The sequence below is a fragment of the Eubalaena glacialis genome, chromosome 12, assembly GCF_028564815.1.
Source record: "Eubalaena glacialis isolate mEubGla1 chromosome 12, mEubGla1.1.hap2.+ XY, whole genome shotgun sequence".
Classification (NCBI taxonomy): domain Eukaryota; kingdom Metazoa; phylum Chordata; class Mammalia; order Artiodactyla; family Balaenidae; genus Eubalaena; species Eubalaena glacialis.
The window spans coordinates 68716137-68736594 of record NC_083727.1 but is presented as its reverse complement, the minus strand read 5'-3'; the positions used below and the strand labels follow the sequence as shown (position 1 = coordinate 68736594).

Here is a 20458-nt window from a genome sequence, read left to right as displayed (position 1 = left end):
GATAGTACTTCACGAGATTTTTTTTTTAAGTAATATTTGTAAGCATGAGGGTATAATAGTTTGCATTGTGAATTGTATTTATTGTGGCTCACAACAAAAAGTTAAAAATGGACTTCATAAAGGGTTGACTCCTGCAGTTCTGTCCCAGGGCAGTTTTAAGCATCCATTCAAACATTGCTTTGGGTATGAGTTCACATGGTCATTCTGTTTTGTTTTGTTTTTTTTAATTTTTATTGGAGTATAGTTGCTTTATAATGTTATATTAGTTTCTGCTGTACAGCAAAGTGAGTCAGCAATACGTATACATTACCCCCTCTTTTTAGGATTTCCTTCCCATTTAGGTCACCACAGAGTACTGAGTAGAGTTCCCTGTGCTATACAGCAGGTTCTCATTAGTTATCTATTTTATACATAGTATCAGTAGCGTACATATGTCAATCCCCATATGTACACTAATATGTATAAAATAGATAACTAATAAGAACCTGCTGTATAGCACAGGGAACTCTACTTCGCTGTACAGTAGAAACTAACGCAACATTGTAAAACAACTATACCCGAATTTAAAACAAAACAAAACACTGACCATAAAAAGTGAATATTCTTGTCTATCTCTTTTTCCACAAATGTTATCTAAAAATAAATTGAAATTTTTGAAGGAAAAAAAAAATAGTGTATATATGTCAATCCCAATCTCCCAAATTCATCCCACCGCCCCCCATTCTGCTTTTTAAGATTGTTTGCCTTTTCAATATTGAATACCGAGGACCAGACTCCATCTCAGCTTTAAGTGTAAATCATTTATTGAAGCTGAAAAATGTAACATTCTATAAAGAAAGACTATTGACTGGTATTTACTGGATTAAAGATCTTGTTTTGGATTTTTTTTTATTTACTTGTTTTATTTATTCACTTATTTTTAATCATTTTACTTATTTTATATATAATATAAATTTAAATTTATTTGTTGTTTTTTTTTTTTGGCCACCCCACATGGCTTGTGGGATCTTAGTTCCCAGACCAGGGATCAAACCTGGGCCCTCTGCAGTGAGAACTCAGAGTCCCAACCACTGGACTGCCAGGGAATTCCCTAAATTTATTTGTTTTCATGAAATTGAATTGCTCCTTGGAATAACATGATATAATCTGAAGTATTTTTTAAATGATAATAGGGACCATTAAAGCCTATATTTTCACTTTACCCTGACAATTATAAAAAACTGCAAAGATACTGACGGTACAACTGAAATATAATCCCTGCCTGAACTGAACTTGAATTTTTGATAAAGGTAGATCTTCTGGAGCACCTGCCAGGCCAAATTTGACACCTTTAAAAATATCATCCGGACTTCCCTGGTGGTCCAGTGGTTAGGACTCCACACTTTCACTGCAGGGGGCACAGGTTCAAACCCTGGTCAGGGAGTTCCACATGCCACATGGTGCAGCCGGGGAAAAAAAAAAAAACCTCACTAAAAAAAATCATCCAGGGGGCTTCCCTGGTGGCGCAGTGGTTGAGAATCTGCCTGCTAATGCAGGGGACACGGGTTCGAGCCCTGGTCTGAGAAGATCCCACATGCTGCGGAGCAACTAGGCCCGTGAGCCACAACTACTGAGCCTGCGCGTCTGGAGCCTGTGCTCCGCAACAAGAGAGGCCGCAATAGTGAGAGGCCCGCGCACCGCGATGAAGAGTGGCCCCCACTTGCCGCAACTAGAGAAAGCCCTCGCACAGAAATAAAGACCCAACACAGCCAAAAAATAAATAAATTAAAAAAAAAAAATCATCCAACCTTTCAAAATTCTAAATGACTTTTTAAAAAGCTCTGCATTAGCCCTATTTCCTACCATCAGATTCTCTTCACATCTTCCACTGTTCTTCATATCAATTTAGTAAGAGAATATAAACATCTACCTTGGACAGCACTCAGAGTTCCTGGTACAAACAGATGGAAAAGAGGAGTAACAGTAAAATAAACTTTTAAAAAATGGTTCTGAAGAACCTAAGGGCAGGACAGGAATAAAGACGCAGACGTAGAGAATGGACTTGAGGACACGGGGAGGGGGAAGGGTAAGCTGGGACAAAGTGAGAGAGTGGCATGGACATATACACACTACCAAATGTAAAATAGATAGCTAGTGGGAAGCAGCTGCATAGCACAGGGAGATCAGCTCAGTGCTTTGTGACCACCTAGAGGCGTGGGATAGGGAGGGTGGGAGGGAGGGAGACGCAAGAGGGAAGAGATATGGGGATATATGTATATGTATAGCTGATTCACTTTGTTATAAAGCAGAAACTAACACACCACTGTAGAGCAATTATACTCCAAAAAAGATGTTAAAAAAATTTTTTTAATAAACTTTTTATTAAATCTAATTTTGGAAACGATATTGACTTCATATATGGATTAAGTTAGAAAAGTCTGAACATTAAAGTAACATTTAAAACACATTTTTAAGATAATTCACCTCTTCTCTTAATTACAGGGAAAGGCACTACTTCAATAAACATTTCTACTTTCACAGCCTACCTCTTGTATTTAGTTACAGTAAATTAATAATACATTAAATATAGCTATTGATCTGCTCTTGGTAGAACAACTCAACTTTTCAGATGCTTGTTATGACTCTCCATGGTCTTTGCTGGAGAGTGGTAAGATCCTATACAGCTGTGGTTACAAAAACTAACATCTACAGGGCCTATCTAAAACTAGTTTATTTTCTATTATTTTTAGATATTAAAATCCTTCCATCTTCAGTGTCTGTCTTTGTGCTATTTTACTAGCACAAGGTCTGGCATATAATAGATATCCTATCAATAACTGTCGAATGAAAGAAAATTATAATTTAACTCAGAAAATGGCTGATAAAGAAAGGAATGTGCTACTGGTCCAGCGCTGTTGAGGGAGAATGAACCAAGGCTGGAGAAGGGGGTCGGGACTGGGCAGGCAGGGTCTTGCAAACTTTTTTGAGGAGTTTGACTGATACCTGTAGTGGAAACCTACAAAGGTGTCAAGCAAGCAAGTGATGTGGTCAGAAGTGAGGTTTAAATGGTCACTCTGGGTCTTGTGTGCAGAATGGAACGGATGGATGGCCGAGGCAGAGGGATACTAGTTAAGAGGCCACTGAGATTCAGATACGAGGAGAAGGTGGCCTAGACCAGGAGAGTGGAGGGGAGGTGGAGAGAAGAGATTCAATAGACCTTTGTAAGGCTGAGCTGAAGGAACTGGGTGATTGCTTGGAGGAGGTGAGCAAGAGGGAAGAGTCAAGAATGAGGTCCAGGGCTTCCCTGGTAGCGCAGTGGTTAAGAATCCGCCTGCCAGTGCAGGGGACACGGGTTCGAGCCCTGGCCCGGGCAGATCCCACATGCCGCGGAGTGGCTGGGCCCGTGAGCCACAAATACTGACGCCCACGCGCCGTGCTTCGCAATAGAAGAAGCCACTGCAATGAGAAGCCCGCGCACCACAACGAAGACCCAACGCAGCCAAAAATAAAAATAAATTAAATAAATTAAAAAAAAAAAAAAAAAAGAATGATATCCAGGCAGTGTGCTCCACTGTCCCGCAGATCTGTCTCTTGCTTTGACAGTGTTTGGACGGAACAAACCCAGGGACGCCCCTTGCTCCAGCCTCCCGCCAGCCTCCAACCTTTTTTTTCCAGTCGCAGCCTTTGGAATCAGCCACTCAGCTATCCTTGGCCTCCGGGATGAGCCAACACCATTTTTTGAGCTTAGCTCCTTATTACCGATCAACCATGAGCTCCCAGATTCGTCAGAATTGTTCTACCGACACAGGGAACTCCACTTCACTGTACAGTAGAAACTAACACAACATTGTAAAACAACTATACCCTAATAAAAAAAAAAAAGAACTGTTCTACCAAGGTGGAAGCCGTCAGCAACTGCCCGGTCAACATCCATCTGTGGGACTCCCGCACCTACCTCTCTCTGGGCTTCTATTTCCATGGCGACGATGTGGCTCTGAAGGGCGTGGGCCACTGTTTCCACGAACTGGCCGAGGAGAAGCGCGAGGGTGCACAGCATCTCTTTTTTTTTTTTTTTGGCTGTGTTGGGTCTTCATTTCTGTGCGAGGGCTTTCTCCAATTGCGGCGAGCGGGGGCCACTCCTCATCGCGATGTGCAGGCCCCTCACCGTCACGGCCTCTCGCTGCGGAGCACAGGCTCCAGACGCGCAGGCTCAGTAGTTGTGGCTCACGGGCCCAGTTGCTCCACGGCATGTGGGACCCTCCCAGACCAGGGCTCGAACCCGTGTCCCCCGCACCGGCAGGCAGGCCCTCAACCACTGCGCCACCAGGGAAGCCCCCCAGCATCTCTTAAAAATGCAAAACCAGTGCAATGGTCACGCCCTCTTCCAGGACTTGTAGAATACTCACCAAGATGAGGGGGGTAAAACCCAGGACACAATGGAAGCCACCATTCTCATGGAAAAGAACTAGACCCAGGCACTTTTGGATCTGCATGCTCTGGGTTCTGCCCATGCAGACCCCCACCTCTGTGACTTCCTGGAGAGCCACTTCCTGGATGAGCAGGTGAAACTCATCAAGAAGATGGGTGACCACCTGCCCAATCTCCGCAGGCTGGCTGGTCCCCAGGCTGGGCTGGGCGAGTCTCTCTTCGAAAGGTTCACCCTCCAGCACGACTAGGAGCCTCTGGAGCCCAGCAGCCTTTGAGGAGCCCCTCTGGTGTCAGGGCTTCTGCCTGAAGTCCCTCTCTGCATCCACTAGGCAGCTTTTTTTTTTTTAATATTTTTTTAAAATTTATTTTATTTATTTTTGGCTGCATTGAGTCTTCATCGCTGCTCGTGGGCTTTCTCTAGTTGCAGCAAGCGGGGGCTACTCTTCGTTGCGGTGCGCGGGCTTCTCATTGCGGTGGCTTCTCCTGTTGCGGAGCACGGGCTCTAGGTGCACAGGCTCAGTAGCTGTGGCGCACGGGCTTAAGCTGCTCTGCGGCATGTGGGATCTTCCCAGACCAGGGCTCGAACCTGTGTCCTCTGCATTGGCAGGCGGATTCTTAACCACTGCATCACCAGGGAAGCCCTAGGCAGCTTTTTAATCACCTTGGATCCCTCTCTCAAGCCTTGGACCAAAATGGAAACAATAAAGCTTTCTGCAGAAAAGAAAAAAAAAAGAGAGACCCAAGTTTCTGGCAGGGACCCTAGGGAGGGTGGTCACACCATCACAGGGAGAGAAGATTTAGCAAGAAAGAAGCCCGTTCCATGTGGGACATGTTAGATCTGAGGCACCTCTTATAGGAGAGCCCAACAAAGGTATGCTAGCGGCAATTTTAAATATAGGTTTGAAGGATTAGGATTGAAATGTATCTTTTAGAATTTTAATCCAGATCAGTGTTTTAAGTTATTGTTACGTATACTAAAAACTCAAGGTAAAGGTTGAATATAGCTAAGATCAAAGGCTTATTCTCTCTTGATTTTCTTACAGTTTGATATACTATTGCTTCTCAGAAAATCAGATGGCTTGGGGAATTCCCTGGCGGTCCAGTGGTCAGGACTAGGTGCTTTCACTGCCATGGCCCAGGTTCAATCCCTGGTTGGGGATCCCGCAAACCTCACAGTGGAGCCAAAGAAGAAAAAAAGAAAAAGAAAATCAAATGGCTATAAAAGGTATTTAAATTTTCTGATATTTAAATGCTGTTAATATTATTTTTGGCACTAGAGTTATTTAATGGATTAGGAAGAAAAACAGCATAATCTTTGTTGAGTTTCTCCTCCAGGTGAAGCACATTAGCCGACTGCTCCTATTGATTCTTATGTAAAAAAAGGTATTTTAAACACCTCAGCATGTCAGCCTTCATAAGCCCATGCAGCAGAAACTCTGAACTTCAAGTCTCCCTCTTCCTAGTCATGAAAGGAGGGAATTTTAAGGGACATTTGGTGAGGCTACTTAGAGCAGTAGTTGGCAGGGTGGACTCTTAGGTCCAACTCCGGGCCTCGTATCTTGCTAGTAATATGATCTCAAGTTATTTTCATTTTCTCTTTTACAGCTGCCTCCTCTGTAAAATAGGAGTGATAATAGTACCTACCTCTTGGGTTTATGAGGATAATTATGTAAAAGCATTTAAGAGCAGCGCATGGCATATCGTATGCACTCAATATCTGTTAGTATTAAATAATGCTTTTAACGACATTTTCTTTCCCCTAAACTCAACATCACCACTGATTAAAAATCTTGGGGAATTCCCTGGCGGTCCAGTGGTTAGGACTCTGAACTTCCACTGCAGGGGGCATGGGTTCAATCCCTGGTCAGGGAACTAAGATCCCACATGCCATACAACGCAGCCAAAAAAAAAAAAAAAAAAAAAAAAAACTTGGAAATAATTTTTTTTTTTTTTGGTTGCACTGGGTCTTCATTGCTGCATGCGGGCTTTCTCTAGTTGCAGAGAGTGGGGGCTACTCTTCCTTGCAGTGCTCAGGTTACTCATTGCAGTGGCTCCTCTTGTTGTGGAGCACGGGCTCTAGGCGTGCGGGCTTCAGTAGTTGTGGCATGCAGACTCAGTAGTTGTGGCTCGCGGGTTCTAGAGCACAGGCTCAGTAGTTGTGATGCACGGGCTTAGTTGCTCTGTGGCATGTGGGATCTTCCCGGACCAGGGATTGAACCCGTGTCCCCTGCATTGGCAGGCGGGTTTTAACCACTGCGCCACCAGGGAGGTCTGGAAATAATTATTTCAGTTCAGATTTTCCCATCAGAAACAGGATTTCATATATAACATCTAATGCTAGCCCTCTCTGAGAACTCTGAGGGGATCTGTAAAAGTCATTATACGGTGGAATCTTGCTAAGCAAGTAAGAATCAAAAGGTGGACTGTTAGGAAAAGAATTTTCAAATGGCTAGGGATTAGGGCCAGAGCAGCAAGAATATCTGAAGTTTACTGCAATAAGTTCTACAGCCAAAACAGGCATGTCCCCATCAAAAATATGGAGAGATACGAGTGTTTAAAAAAATAAATAAAAATGTAAATCCAACTTAAATAGATCAATTTATCCTCATTTTCATAAAGCGACAGCTGGTTAATTAGGACAAACACATTTATCTAAAGGAACCCAGCAGTGATACGCATGTATACAGTAAACAACCTCACAAACATGAAAGACCGTGCTTTCTTTTCACCAAAGAGACCATTCCGCTCCCAGAAAGATTAGTTACGAATATGCCTGAAATAAAATGACAGTGTTACCAAATCAGGAGCGTATGACACACGCTTTTAAATGGGCAGCTAACGTTCTTGAAAGGAATGCTTTAACAATGGTTATATATGATGTACTGCTTAAAGTAAAACATAATACTAAATACTATACTTGATTACAAATTACATCCAGTCCGCATAAGTTGAATGCATACCATACTTTAATAATCAAGACAATTCAGCTGTTTTTCTCGAGTATGTTTCATATAACCCGTATATAACAATATTGCTGTGTTTTTAGGCATTTTTACATTTAAGGGCCCAAAATATATCATGTTCATAAAACATTACTGTCTGTGAATGTCAACCAGTTTTTGATTTATGTTCCTTCAGAAACACGCTACCCTGGTCATACACACTAATCTACATCACTGAAAATAACCAAAGATGGTATTTCACAAGCAGAGTCTCATCCCCACATAGAAGTTCTAATTGCCCTGGAAACCTGTAGGTCAAGTTCTCAACCTTTGAAAATGAGCAAAAATGTTCCAGAGCAGTCACTGTAGCCATGTATTTGGGCTTTGTATTTATACATTATTATGTATATTTATACATATTTATAGCATTACATTTGAGACCGAAAGGTGGCCACACACAAGTAAGCTAAGTTCCATATCAAAAATAAAATGAAAAAGGAGTTGAAGAGATTTTGTAATTCCAATAGCACAGACTTCAGAAACTGAATGCTTAGATATAACTCCTACATTTCTCTTTAACTAAGAGGTCATTGCCATGCTTACGGCTTTGAGGCAGTAGTCTATATATCAGTGTGTCATTAATCAAAGAGTGCACTTACTACCATGAACTTGGGTCTGATGTCATAGCATTAACTTTGCCTTTCCCCCAAAGAATCATTTGCTCTTGAAGTAATAGGCTCTTAAGGCACATTTTAACAAAAACCCATCATATACCCAGCTTAAAAATGGAAGCTCCACCTCGTTACAATAACATATATACCTAAGTAATGTGTGATTTACCAGATAGGTAAATGTCTCTATCTTGAGGATAAAGTCACTTTAGAAAAGTGATTCTTTATTTGCTTATTCAAAAAGAAACACTGTGTAAAAAATATTAAAGAATAGATTTATAAGAATAACTTCCATGTACCATGTTGGCAAAGATCTAACAGGTTATAGGTCTGGAAATTAGGAAAAAGACTTCCCTGGAACACTGGCTTCCTACCCACCTGTGTTTCTGAGTAGGAATCATGAGGAAGGGAGTTAGGGCACCTTCATGATTTTTAGAAATTTCCTTCCAAAATGCACAGACCCTTGGGAGGGCTCAAACCTTAAACCCCAATCAGCTACCATCTTAAATTACAGTTACCAGCCTCAAAGGAATAGGACTTGGGAAAAGGATGGAAGGGGAGAGGATGGAAAGAAGCTGCAGATAGTAGTGGGATAGCTTCAAGAACAAGTTGCTTTAGGAACCTGATCCATTTTTGCTAGGATCAGCATTGCTATCCCTGTGAGGCTCTGCTAAAAACATATATATATGTACATTTTCTAATACCTGCCAACATGCTTTCCTTAGGGCTCTGACCCTTGGGATGGATCTAGAATAATCTACTTGGAATGGTTTGGGATGGGGGTAGATTTAGAATCTCTTAACTTGCTGTTGGCCTAAAGTAAACATAAGTGGAAGAATTTCATAGAAACAGACACAAAGCTAACTGTAATGCCTCCTCTGGCCATCCTTTTCCACTGACCTTTAGAGGTTTTCAGGATGGCTATTTAGCCATGCAGAACACGCTGCTGGAGAGCCGAGCTCTAGTTCAATCATAAGGTGGGAACAGGCAGAGTCCATAAGCCACACTGTCACAGGTGAGAGGGAGTCAGAGGTGACAAATGTGCCCAACAGGATTCAGCTCGGTGACAGAGAACTGAGATATTGCCTGTGGTCGTGGAGCAATGCAAAAAAAAACAAACAAAAAAAACTGGTCCTAAATAAACATTTGCAATGTTGCACAGTAAGAGGTTCATTCCACAGGGGCCAAACATTGTATAGGACATATTTTAAAATCTGCAGTTGCCAATCACCTACATTTGGGAAACCATGCGGCCTCTGATGTTATTACTTTAGCCTGAGTGGCAGGTACAGAAAAGCCTCCAGAAACCCTGCAATTTAGCGACATTCTGATTTCTCTCCATTGTTCGGCACCATTTTGGAAATCTGGTCCCAAAGGTTCTAAAGAACAGTAATGCAGCAAAAAGAAATAACCTCTCTGTATAAAATGATTATAGAGATGTGTGTTGAGGTAAAGAGTTTTGTAAAAAGGGTCAACTAGGGAAGCACTGTCACGGCTATAGAAATTTTTAGATAAGTTTGGTGCTAATATTATTCTATAAAATTTCTATTTATATCAGTTATAAACAGGGGACAGTTCTTATTGCTCCTAGAGCTTGCTGCCCCAATCTGTTCCTCCACTGAAAAATGTTTTTTCTCAACAATTGGTAGCAAAGATTCCCAAATTTATAAAAAGTCATTGCCAACGCATCACTTTTTGATTACTTTCTGACTGCCCTATAGATATGGACTCGGTATGCATGTCCTAGACACCAAGGACAGAAAAGAGCCTAGAAAAGTTGTTTTATCAAAGTTTAGTTCAATGAGAAAAAAAAAAAAACATGAAAAAGTGCAAAATATATACAGTTCCTGGCAGTTCTCACACAGGATTTTTTCTGACTACAGACCATAAAAGTTTACATTTGTGTAATGAAGTTACAGTAGATTTCACTTCATTGTTAATATATGTTTTTGCTTCAAAGTGCTTACTTTATTTAAAAAAAGAGAAGATCAAGAGGGTGGCAGGAATTTTTTTTTTTTACAACAAATATATGTCATGTGTCCCAATCTCCTTCTTCCTCTTCCTTTAGTGCAACACAGAGCAGCAGCCTCATTGAAAGGTCTGATTTCAAAAGATGTTCCTGAAACCTCACCTACAGCAGCACCCTAGGCGTCCCGTTAGGGGTGGCTCCTTTTTTCTTCTGCAGCCTATTCTGAACCTTTCGTGATTTCACCACTTTCATTCTCACCTCAAAAACTTCATGGATGGCCTTCCGGAAGCAATGAAAATTATAGTCAATCAGCCCTGGAGAAGAAAACAAAAATATTTATAGAGGTGCCGCCTAGAAATAATCTCTTTTCGTGGCAGCTATGGCGAGGACAAGCCAGTAGGGGGCGGTAGAGGAGCAGGCTTAACATAAGATCTATAGATTTCTCTAGGAGGTGTGCAGCTGGGCTTCAGGAATTGCAGGCAAAGTCTTGTGAATATATATATTTTTACTAAGGAAAGGTTCCAGAGTATATACCACATTTTCAAAGGTGTCTATGACCCAAAAAGTTTGAAGAACCAATTGAACTGCCTTTTTAAAAAATCTTTCAGAATTAAAGATTGTAAGAACAATTAAGATATATCTTCAGTGAAATACTTATTAGTATTTTTTCCCCAAAAGGTATTATTAAATTGACTCTGAGTGGAGGCAGACCCTGACTTGGAGTGTAGCTGAGATCTCAAGGTCACAAAGCCGTTGTCATAAGCCCTGGGGAAAACAAAGTCCCTGATTTTACAGTAGTTATCATCACCTCAGGTGAACTCAACAACCAGTGACACTCTCAGTTTTTCAATATTAAGTAAAATTTAAATGGGGAATAGTAGTGGAGAATCTTCTTGTATTTTCAGAAATTAATAGAATTTTGTAGAATTGATACAAAATAGAATAAAATATAATCTAAGTCTTGAGCACATTTCTCATCATCACCACTAACTTGTGAAGTGTTGAGAGCAGCATTACATTTATACGAATTAGGATAAGCCAGTGGGTTCCATTTACTATCTTTAAATTTATTAAAATAACTAGTCCCAAAATTATTTCCATCCACTCAGGTGATGCTTCCAGAGTACCCCCCCACCCCACCCCACCCCCCAAAAAAGAACTGTTTTCCAGACAAGAAGAGAAATGCTTCAAAGCAGTCATGTAACCAACCACAAGTATGCTGGAAGAAACACCATCTCAGCTTACAGGAGCAGGAAACTCTCTGAGTGGCGCCCTCTGCTGCTTCTGCAGTGATAGTGACCACAGTGCAATAAAACTAGGAGACAATTTCCTCAAGAAAAGACCAGTGAGGCAAGAGGGAGAAAGTAGTAAGAAATAAGCAAGCCCAGGTATGGGCATCTCTTCTCTGCCTGAAGCTTTCTTTGGCACACAGACAGGTACCAGGGCTATGGAAATAAAAGTTTCTGAGGGTATCCCTCACACAATGGGACATGGGAGTTGGTGGACAAATGTGGAAGTCTTGCATGCCCAATGGGGGTGATTCCGAATTTCTTGCACACAGCTTCTCCGCGATTCCCCCAGCAGGAATGAGCATACAGCTCCCGCTGTGGATGGCTTTTCTACCTCCCTTGTCTATTTCCCCACTTCCTCACTTTTATTTCTTGGAACCATCTTCCAAACAAAGCATGAACTTCAAAAAAAGAAAGAAACATGGAGCATAGAAATGATTTTATTTAGTGCGAGTTTGGATAAGAGATGTGAGAACCACCTCAAAATTCTCTGCCTATGTGTGCAACCAACTGCCTTAGGCAGAAAGCTTAGCTAGAGGACTTTGGCTCAATTAGAATTCAACTTGGGAAATTTCAGATCCAGCCTACTGATGATTCCTGACAAATCTCAATTTATTCATGGTGCACATTTAAAATGTAACAGTACGGGCTTCCCTGGTGGCCCAGTGGTTGGGAATCCACCTGCCAATGCAGGGGACATGGGTTCAAGCCCTGGTCCGGGAGGATCCCACATGCCGCGAAGCAGCTAAGCCCGTGTGCCACAACTACTGAGCCTGCACTCTAGAGCCCGCGAGCCACAACTACTGAAGCCCGTGCACCTAGAGCCCGTGCTCTGCAACAAGAGAAGCCACTGCAATGAGAAGCCCGCGCACTGCAACAAAGACCCAACACAGCCAAAAATAAATTAAATAAATAAATAAATAAATTCATTTAAAAATAAAAATAAATAAAATAAAATGTAACAGTAATCTTGCTGCATTTGGAGCTTTAAAAGTGAAAATTCACAACTGAGGTTTTTAAAGGAAGTGCCTACAAAGAGTTTGCTGTTTATTTCAACTCTTTCATAAAACGCAGTTGAAAATACAGGAATAGGGCTTCCCTGGAAGCACAGTGGTTAGTAATCCGCCTGCCAATGCAGGAGGCACGGGTTCAAGCCCTGGTCCGGGAAGAACCCACATGCCGTGGAGCAACTAAGCCCGTGAGCCACAACTACTGAGCCTGCGCTCTAGAGCCTGTGAGCCACAACTGCTGAGCCCACATGCCACAACTACTGAAGCCCGTGTGCCTAGAGCCCATGCTCTGCAACAAGAGAAGCTACCGCAATGAGAAGCCCGCGCACCACAATGAAGAGTAGCCCCCGCCCACCCCAACTAGAGAAAAGCCCACATGCGGCAACGAAGACCCAACACAGCCCCAAATAAATAAATAAATGTATTTTAAAAAAGAAAATACAGGAACAGAGACATGAACAGAACAAGCACTATCTTCAGCTCCATACGCAGTTATGGGATGGTCCTACATCCTTCCCTTGGTTCAGTGATTCTCAATCATAGCTGCACATTAAAAGCATCCAGAGAACTTTTTAAAAATTAACAAACCCCAGGTTCCTCTCCCAGGAATTCTGTTCTAATTGTTCTGTGGCAGGCCTCAATGGCCATATTTTTTAACCACCTCCCTTCCCAAGGTGCCTACGATGTGCAGCTAAGACCAAGAATCCCACTTCCGCTTTCTATCCTCCCCTTTCTGCCAAAGCAGTCAGAAATCATCCATGAAAACACAGACAGAGACCAACATCAGGACATCAGGACATCAGGACAACAGGACAGAGACCAACAAGTGTTGATTATCAGCACCAGCAGGAGTCAACACTTGAGATTAAAGCAGCAAAAACAAATCGAACCACTCCATGCATATGTAAAGCATCAAGCTCTTTCTAAAGCTAAGGTGATCAACTTAATGCATTTGCCTGGGACTTTCCCAGTTGCAGCCCTGAAGGTCCCCTGTTTCAGGAACCCTCACCTCTGTCCCAGGCAAATGGAGATTGGTTAGTCACCCTAAAAAGCAAACAAGTTTAACATCATGGGGTTAAACCTTGTCTGCTTATTTATCTCTCTTATCACATGAAAACAAATACTCAGGTTTCTAATTAGTTTAATAAATTTTACAAAATCTGCCTATCTTCAGAGATGATCCTCCCTAGGTGGTTTAACAATAACTTGCCCAAGATCCACATGAGAAATTCCTGCTTAAATTAGCTCACACGACCATAGATGGACATTAAAATTAGTGGGCAAAAGTGTGAGGAGAAAGAGGATTTGCATAGTTTGAAAGTATTTATTAACTACAAAGTGAAAAGTAGGAACTTTCCAGGGGAAAGACCTGGTAGACCGTATCTTAACTAAATCAAGGTCAGCATCACCAGTAATAAGCCAAACCAACATCATAAACATATGATACACTAAGGACACAATATCATTTCTGTGTGGTATTCTGGCCAAATTGCATAATCTCATTCCAATTGTGTGAAAATATCAGACAAACCCAATTTGGGGAACGTTGTACAAAATAATTGATGCATACTCTTCAAAAGTGTCAGGGTCATGAAAGACCATCACAGATTGGAGGAGACTAGGAGAAATATTAACTAAATCAATTTGGGATCCTGGAACAGAAAAAAAGGTATTTTTGGAAAAACTGGTGAAATTTGAATAAGGTCTGTAAGTTTTATTAATATTGATAGTATTATACTGATGTTAATTCCCTAGCTTTGATAACTGTACTACAGTACGTAACATGTTAACATTTCGGGAAGCTGGATGAGGAGTATATATAAACTATGTACTATTTTTGCAACTTTTCTGTTAAGTCTAAAATCAGTTCAAAATAAACAAGCTCTCAAGGTTGATGTTATTGTACCCTAAATTTTAGGACCTGTCATCACCCTAGATGGTTTGGGGTCTATAGTTGTACTATTTGCATTACTTTTACTTTCCTTAGTTTCCAAAATCAACATAAAATATTAATCACCAAATATAAATTCTGGAAATATCTTTAACCAAGGGAATGTATGTGTAATGGTTTAAAACACAATACACAGAACTGATTCTACACAGAGAGAAGCCTAGAAATCTTTAGCCCAGACTGCCATACACTGGTGGTATGACCATAGGAGAAAGTCACTTCTATTTCCTGGCTCTGGGTAAAATCATCAGTAATTGAGAGAGTGAAACACAGGATGGTCCTGTCTATCTTCAAAATTCCATGAATCCATTATATAATCTGTTCTTAGTTTCAGCAAGATGAAAATAAAAAGTAAAAGATTACCACCATTTAATTAAAAGTTTTGAGGGCCAAGGACATAACAGGCAATTTGGCTGGTAATAGTAAATACAGGAAAAAATACACAACTTCACTAAGAAGCAGAAAAAATGTAAATTTGTTTTCAATTATCAATTTTTAATGCTAATACCCAATATTAATGAGAATAAAGCAAAATGGACACACTCATATTCTCTTAGTAGCATAAACCTGTAAAAACTTTCTGAAGGACATTTTGGTAATATGCATTAGAAGCTACCAAAATGTATTGATCTAAGTAATTCCATTTGTTGAAGTCTTTCCTGAGGAAATAACCAAAGATGTACACAAATATTTAGTGGAAAGAAGGTCATTATGGATTATTTATAACATCAAAATCTAGAAACAACACACATTTCTAACAAGAGAAGAAACTAATCATTAAAATGATATGGTTAAAAAAGATTTAATGAATTGGAAAGATGTCTGTAATAATTTAAGTGAAGGTTATAAAGTAGTATTTATTATATAATCCCATATATAGAGATATCTATGAAAAAACTGGAAAGTTATACAGAAAATATCGAGTGATTATGTGAGAAGCTTATCAATAATTATTTCTTTTTTGCTTATTTATTATATCTAAATTTTCTAAATGAATCTATTACTTTGTAACAAAAAGAAGTAATAAAAATCTAAATCATGTTTTCAGGCTCAATGAATTAAGAAGATTTTCATGATATAAATAAGTGAAAACAACAGGATAGAAAGTTATATAGGCAATATGGCACCACTGTTGTTGGAAGAAAGGAAGGAAAGAAGGAATGAAGGAAGGGAGGGAGGGAGAAAAGGAAGGAGAAAAAAAATCCCAGAAATTTAACATGGAGTTTAGCTCTAGATGGTGAAACTGACTTTTTTATACTTTCCTAAGTTTTCAAAGTATTTTTATAATGAACATGTATTGCATATAAGAAGAAGAAAGGCTATTTCAGAAAATGTTACTATTGTCACTTTGTTGGGAATTTAGGGTAAATCATCCCCTGATTACTAGCAAAAATCCCTAGCTACATCAGTAAACTGATATTTCCCAGTTTACATAGTGGTGCGGGGCAGGGCGGGGGAATATGAGTATCTTTATGAGGGTTAATTGCTTTTGTTTCAAAATAAAACTACATTTGGTCCTAAAAAGATATTTGGTGACGTTATTAAATATATTCATATCTCCCTGTTTTGAAATCACGATGCTGTCCCTGTGTTTTAGGACTAAAGAATGGACAAGGGCTGAACAGAAGTTAAATAACATCTAGCTTTAATGTTGTATGAGTTTCATCCTTTACACGGGGAGGACAAGTGGTCACATGGTCCCTAATACCTTCTAGAGGTGTGGACCAAGAGGGAGGCCTTGGTACCCCCTGTAGGCTAGGGGCCCTCCCCCAGGGTAAGAGACTCTACAGCCTGGCAGCAATGCCCCAGCTGGCTCTGCTCCCAGAAAAGCAAAGGCCCCTCCCTGGGAGGATGGTCTGGTTCCACTACCACCTCACGGCAGCTGCATCACTAGAGGGCAGGCTGGTTCACGGATCCCAAAACCCCACTGATGTGGGCAGGAGCCAAAGGGGCCTGTGACTAAAGTCTGGAAGCCTCCCAAGGCACACTGCTGTCCCCCCCCACATTCAGCGTCTGAATGGAAATGCTTCATTTAAATCACACAAAAAATTACCTTTTCTTTCAAAGCTTTCCTCTCTGACAAAGCAAACGAGAGCCAGGAACTTGGTCACCTCTTTTAAATAAAGAACTGTTGTATTATTCAGCTTTATAATGGCTGTTGACTCCTTGTCATAAGGGGTTCCTGCTCCATCTTCTTTGAGACTAAATGGGGACAGAAACCAAACATATTTGACCATTGAGAAAGAACTTCCGTTTGTGACCCAGCGACGGAGACCGGCTTTCACACAGAGAATGATAATCATAATGATAGGGAGTTTACACTTACAGTGCCTTTCGGCTAAAGATCTCAGAAACCCCCAATCACGAGAATGTACACAGCGTATGACAGTCACTTTCCTACTGACACACTGACTGTGGTGTGTCAGATGGGCAACTCTCCAGGCACCTGAGGAACACAGGTGAGGGATGGAGGTTAGTTCTTCTCCCCTCCGTGGCCCACAAGGGTTTCCTGTTTTCTCTCGTGACAGAATAACCAGGCTGTCCAAAGCACAGCCTGATGAAAGACCAAGAAGGGGTGAAGAACTGATCCAAAATAAAGCAGCCTGAAGAGAAACGGCAGCAAAATGCTGGGCTAGATCCTGGATCCAGCAAAAAACTGATATAAAAGATAGAATTGGGACCTTTGGTAAAATTTGAAAATGGACTCTATATTAGATAATAGAGTGATGCAGAGATGTTAAATAAGTTTAATTTGAAAATTAAAACTGTGATCCTACAAGAAAACATCCTTGTTATAGGACATGATTCCTATAGAATCATGTTACAAATTACTCCCAATTAGTTCAGCAAAAACAAACATGTCCAGTCATCCCTCAGTATGGGGGGGCTTGGTTCCAGGATTCCCCCCAGCAGATACCAAAATCTGCAGATGCTCAAGTCTCTTATATAAAATGACACAGCATTTGCATATAACCTACACACATCCTCCCATATACTTTTTTTTTAACACCTTTTTGGAGTATAATTGCTTTACAATGGCGTGTTAGTTTCTGCTTTATAACAAAGTGAATCGGCTACACATATACATATACCCCCATATCTCCTCCCTCTTGCGTATCCCTCCCTCCCACCCTCCCTATCCCACCCCTCTAGGTGGTCACAAAGCACCGAGCTGATCTCCCTATGCTATAATCTCCCTATGCTATGCAGCTGCTTCCCACTAGCTATCTATTTTACACTTGGTAGTATATATTAGTCCATGCCACTCTCTCACTTCGTCCCAGCATACCCTTCCCCCTCCCCATGTCCTCAAGTCCATTCTCTACGTCTACGTCTTTATTCCTGTCCTGCCCCTAGGTTCTTCAGAACCTTTTTTTTTTTTTTTAGATTCCATATATATGTGTTAGCATACGGTATTTATTTTTCTCTTTCTGACTTACTTCACTCTATATGACAGTCTCTAGGTCCATCCACCTCACTACAAATAACTCAATTTCGTTTCTTTTTATAGCTGAGTAATATTCCATTGTATATATGTGCCATGTCTTCTTTACCCATTCATCTGTCAATGTACATTTAGGTTGCTTCCATGTCCTGGCTATTGTAAATAGAGCTGCAATGAACATTGTGGTACATGACTCTTTTTGAATTATGGTTTTCTCAGGGTATATGCCCAGTAGTGAGATTGCTGGGTCATATGATAGTTTTATCTTTAGTTTTTTAAGGAACCTCCATACTGTTCTCCATAGTGGCTGTATCAATTTACATTCCCACCAACAGTGCTAGAGGGTTCCCTTTTCTCCACACCCTCTCCAGCATTTATTGTTTGTAGATTTTTTGATGATGGCCATTCTGACTGGTGTGAGGTGATACCTCATTGTAGTTTTGATTTGCATTTCTCTAATGATTAGTGATGTTGAGCATCCTTTCATGTGTTTGTTGGCAATCTGTATATCTTCTTTAGAGAAATGTCTATTTAGGTCTTCTGCCCATATTTGTATTGGGTTGTTTGTTTTTTGGATATTGAGCTGCATGAGCTGCTTGTAAATTTTGGAGATTAAGCCTTTGTCAGTTGCTTCATTTGCAAATATTTTCTCCCATTCTGAGGGTTGTCTTTTTGTCTTGTTTATGGTTTCCTTTGTTGTGCAAAAGCTTTTAAGTTTCATTAGGTCCCATTTGTTTATTTTTGTTTTTATTTCCATTTCTCTAGCAGGTGGGTCAAAAAGGATCTTGCTGTGATTTATGTCATAGAGTGTTCTGCCTATGTTTTCCTCTAAGAGTTTGATAGTGTCTGGTCTTACATTTAGGTCTTTAATCCATTTTGAGTTTATTTTTGTGTATGGTGTTAGGGAGCGTTCTAATTTCATTCTTTTACATGTAGCTGTCCAGTTTTCCCAGCACCACTTATTGAAGAGGCTGTCTTTTCTCCATTGTATATTCTTGCCTCCTTTATCAAAAATAAAATGACCATATGTGTGTGGGTTTATCTCTGGGCTTTCTATCTTGTTCCATTGATCTATATTTCTGTTTTTGTGCCAGTACCATACTGCCTTGGTTACTGTAGCTTTGTAGTATAGTCTGAAGTCCGGGAGCCTGATTCCTCCAGCTCCATTTTTCGTTCTCAAGATTGCTTTGGTTATTCAGGGTCTTTTGTGTTTCCATACAAATTGTGAAATTTCTTGTTCTAGTTCTGTGAAAAATGCCATTGGTAGTTTGATAGGGATTGCACTGAATCTGTAGATTGCTTTGGGTAGTAGAGTCATTTTCACAATGTCGATTCTTCCAATCCAAGAACATGGTATCTCTCCATCTGTTTGTATCATATTTAATTTCTTTCATCAGTGTCTTATAGTTTTATGCATACAGGTCTTTTGTCTCCTTAAGTAGGTTTATTCCTAGATATTTTATTCTTTTTGTTGCAATGGTAAATGGGAGTGTTTCCTTAATTTCTCTTTCAGATTTTTCATCATTAGTGTATAGGAATGCAAGAGATTTCTGTGCATTAATTTTGTATCCTGCTACTTTACCACATTCATTGATTAGCTCTAGTAGTTTTCCGGTAGCATCTTTAGGATTCTCTATGTATAGTATCATGTCATCTGCAAACAGTGACAGCTTTACTTCTTCTTTTCCGATTTGGATTCCTTTTATTTCTTTTTCTTCTCTGATTGCTGTGGCTAAAACTTCCAAAACTATGTTGAATAATAGCGGTGAGAGTGGGCAACCTTGTCTTGTTCCTGATCTTAGAGGAAATGCTTTCAGATTTTCACCATTGAGAACGATGTTGGCTGTGGGTTTGTCATATACGGCCTTTATTATGTTGAGGAAAGTTCCCTCTATGCCCACTTTCTGGAGAGTTTTTATCATAAATGGGTGTTGAATTTTTTTGAAAGCTTTTTCTGCATCTATTGAGATGATCATATGGTTTTTCTCCTTCAATTTGTTAATATGGTTTATCACATTGATTGATTTGCCTATATTGAAGAATCCTTGCTTTCCTGGGATAAACCCCACTTGATCATGGTGTATGATCTTTTTAATGTGCTGTTGGATTCTGTTTGCTAGTATTTTGTTGAGGATTTTTGCATCTATGTTCATGAGTGATATTGGCTTGTAGTTTTCTCTCTTTGTGACATCTTTGTCTGGTTTTGGTATCAGGGTGATGGTGGCCTCATAGAATGAGTTTGGGAGTGTTCCTCCCTCTGCTATATTTTGGAAGAGTTTGAGAAGGATAGGTGTTAGCTCTTCTCTAAATGTTTGATAGAATTCACCTGTGAAGCCATCTGGTCCTGGGCTTTTGTCTGTTGGAAGATTTTTAATCACAGTCTCAATTTCAGTGCTTGTGATTGGTCTGTTTATATTTTCTATTTCTTCTTGGTTCAGTCTCAGAAGGTTGTGCTTTTCTAAGAATTTGTCCATTTCTTCCAGGTTGTCCATTTTATTGGCATATAGTTGCTTGTAGTAATCTCTCATGATCCTTTGTATTTCTGCAGTGTCAGTTGTTACTTCTCCTTTTTCATTTCTAATTCTATTGATTTGAGTCTTCTCCCTTTTTCTCTTGATGAGTCTGGCTAATGGTTTATCAATTTTGTTTATCTTCTCAAAGAACCAGCTTTTAGTTTTATTGATCTTTGCTATCGTTTCCTTCATTTCTTTTTCATTTATTTCTGATCTTATCTTTATGATTTCTTTCCTTCTGCTAACTTTGGGGTTTTTTTT

The 20458-nt window shown here is 40.3% G+C and overlaps 1 protein-coding gene across 4 annotated transcripts in view; it reads right to left on the bottom strand.

Moving 5' to 3' along the window:
- Window positions 1-4757: 4757 nt before the first annotated feature.
- RRAGD (Ras related GTP binding D) overlaps window positions 4758-20458 on the bottom strand; it is a 40646-nt gene continuing 24945 nt past the window's right edge. The window contains exons 6-8 of one of the 4 annotated variants that reach the window (XM_061207368.1): window positions 16293-16441; window positions 10152-10303; window positions 4758-5118 (exon numbers count right to left, since the gene is read on the bottom strand). In XM_061207368.1, the coding sequence (XP_061063351.1) occupies window positions 10152-10303; window positions 16293-16441 (301 nt within the window). In that variant the 3' untranslated portion in view covers window positions 4758-5118. Of the gene's footprint in view, window positions 5119-7396; window positions 9107-10151; window positions 10304-16292; window positions 16442-20458 lie in introns of those variants that run through there. The other 3 variants (XM_061207370.1, XM_061207369.1, XM_061207367.1) reach the window with 3 other exon arrangements.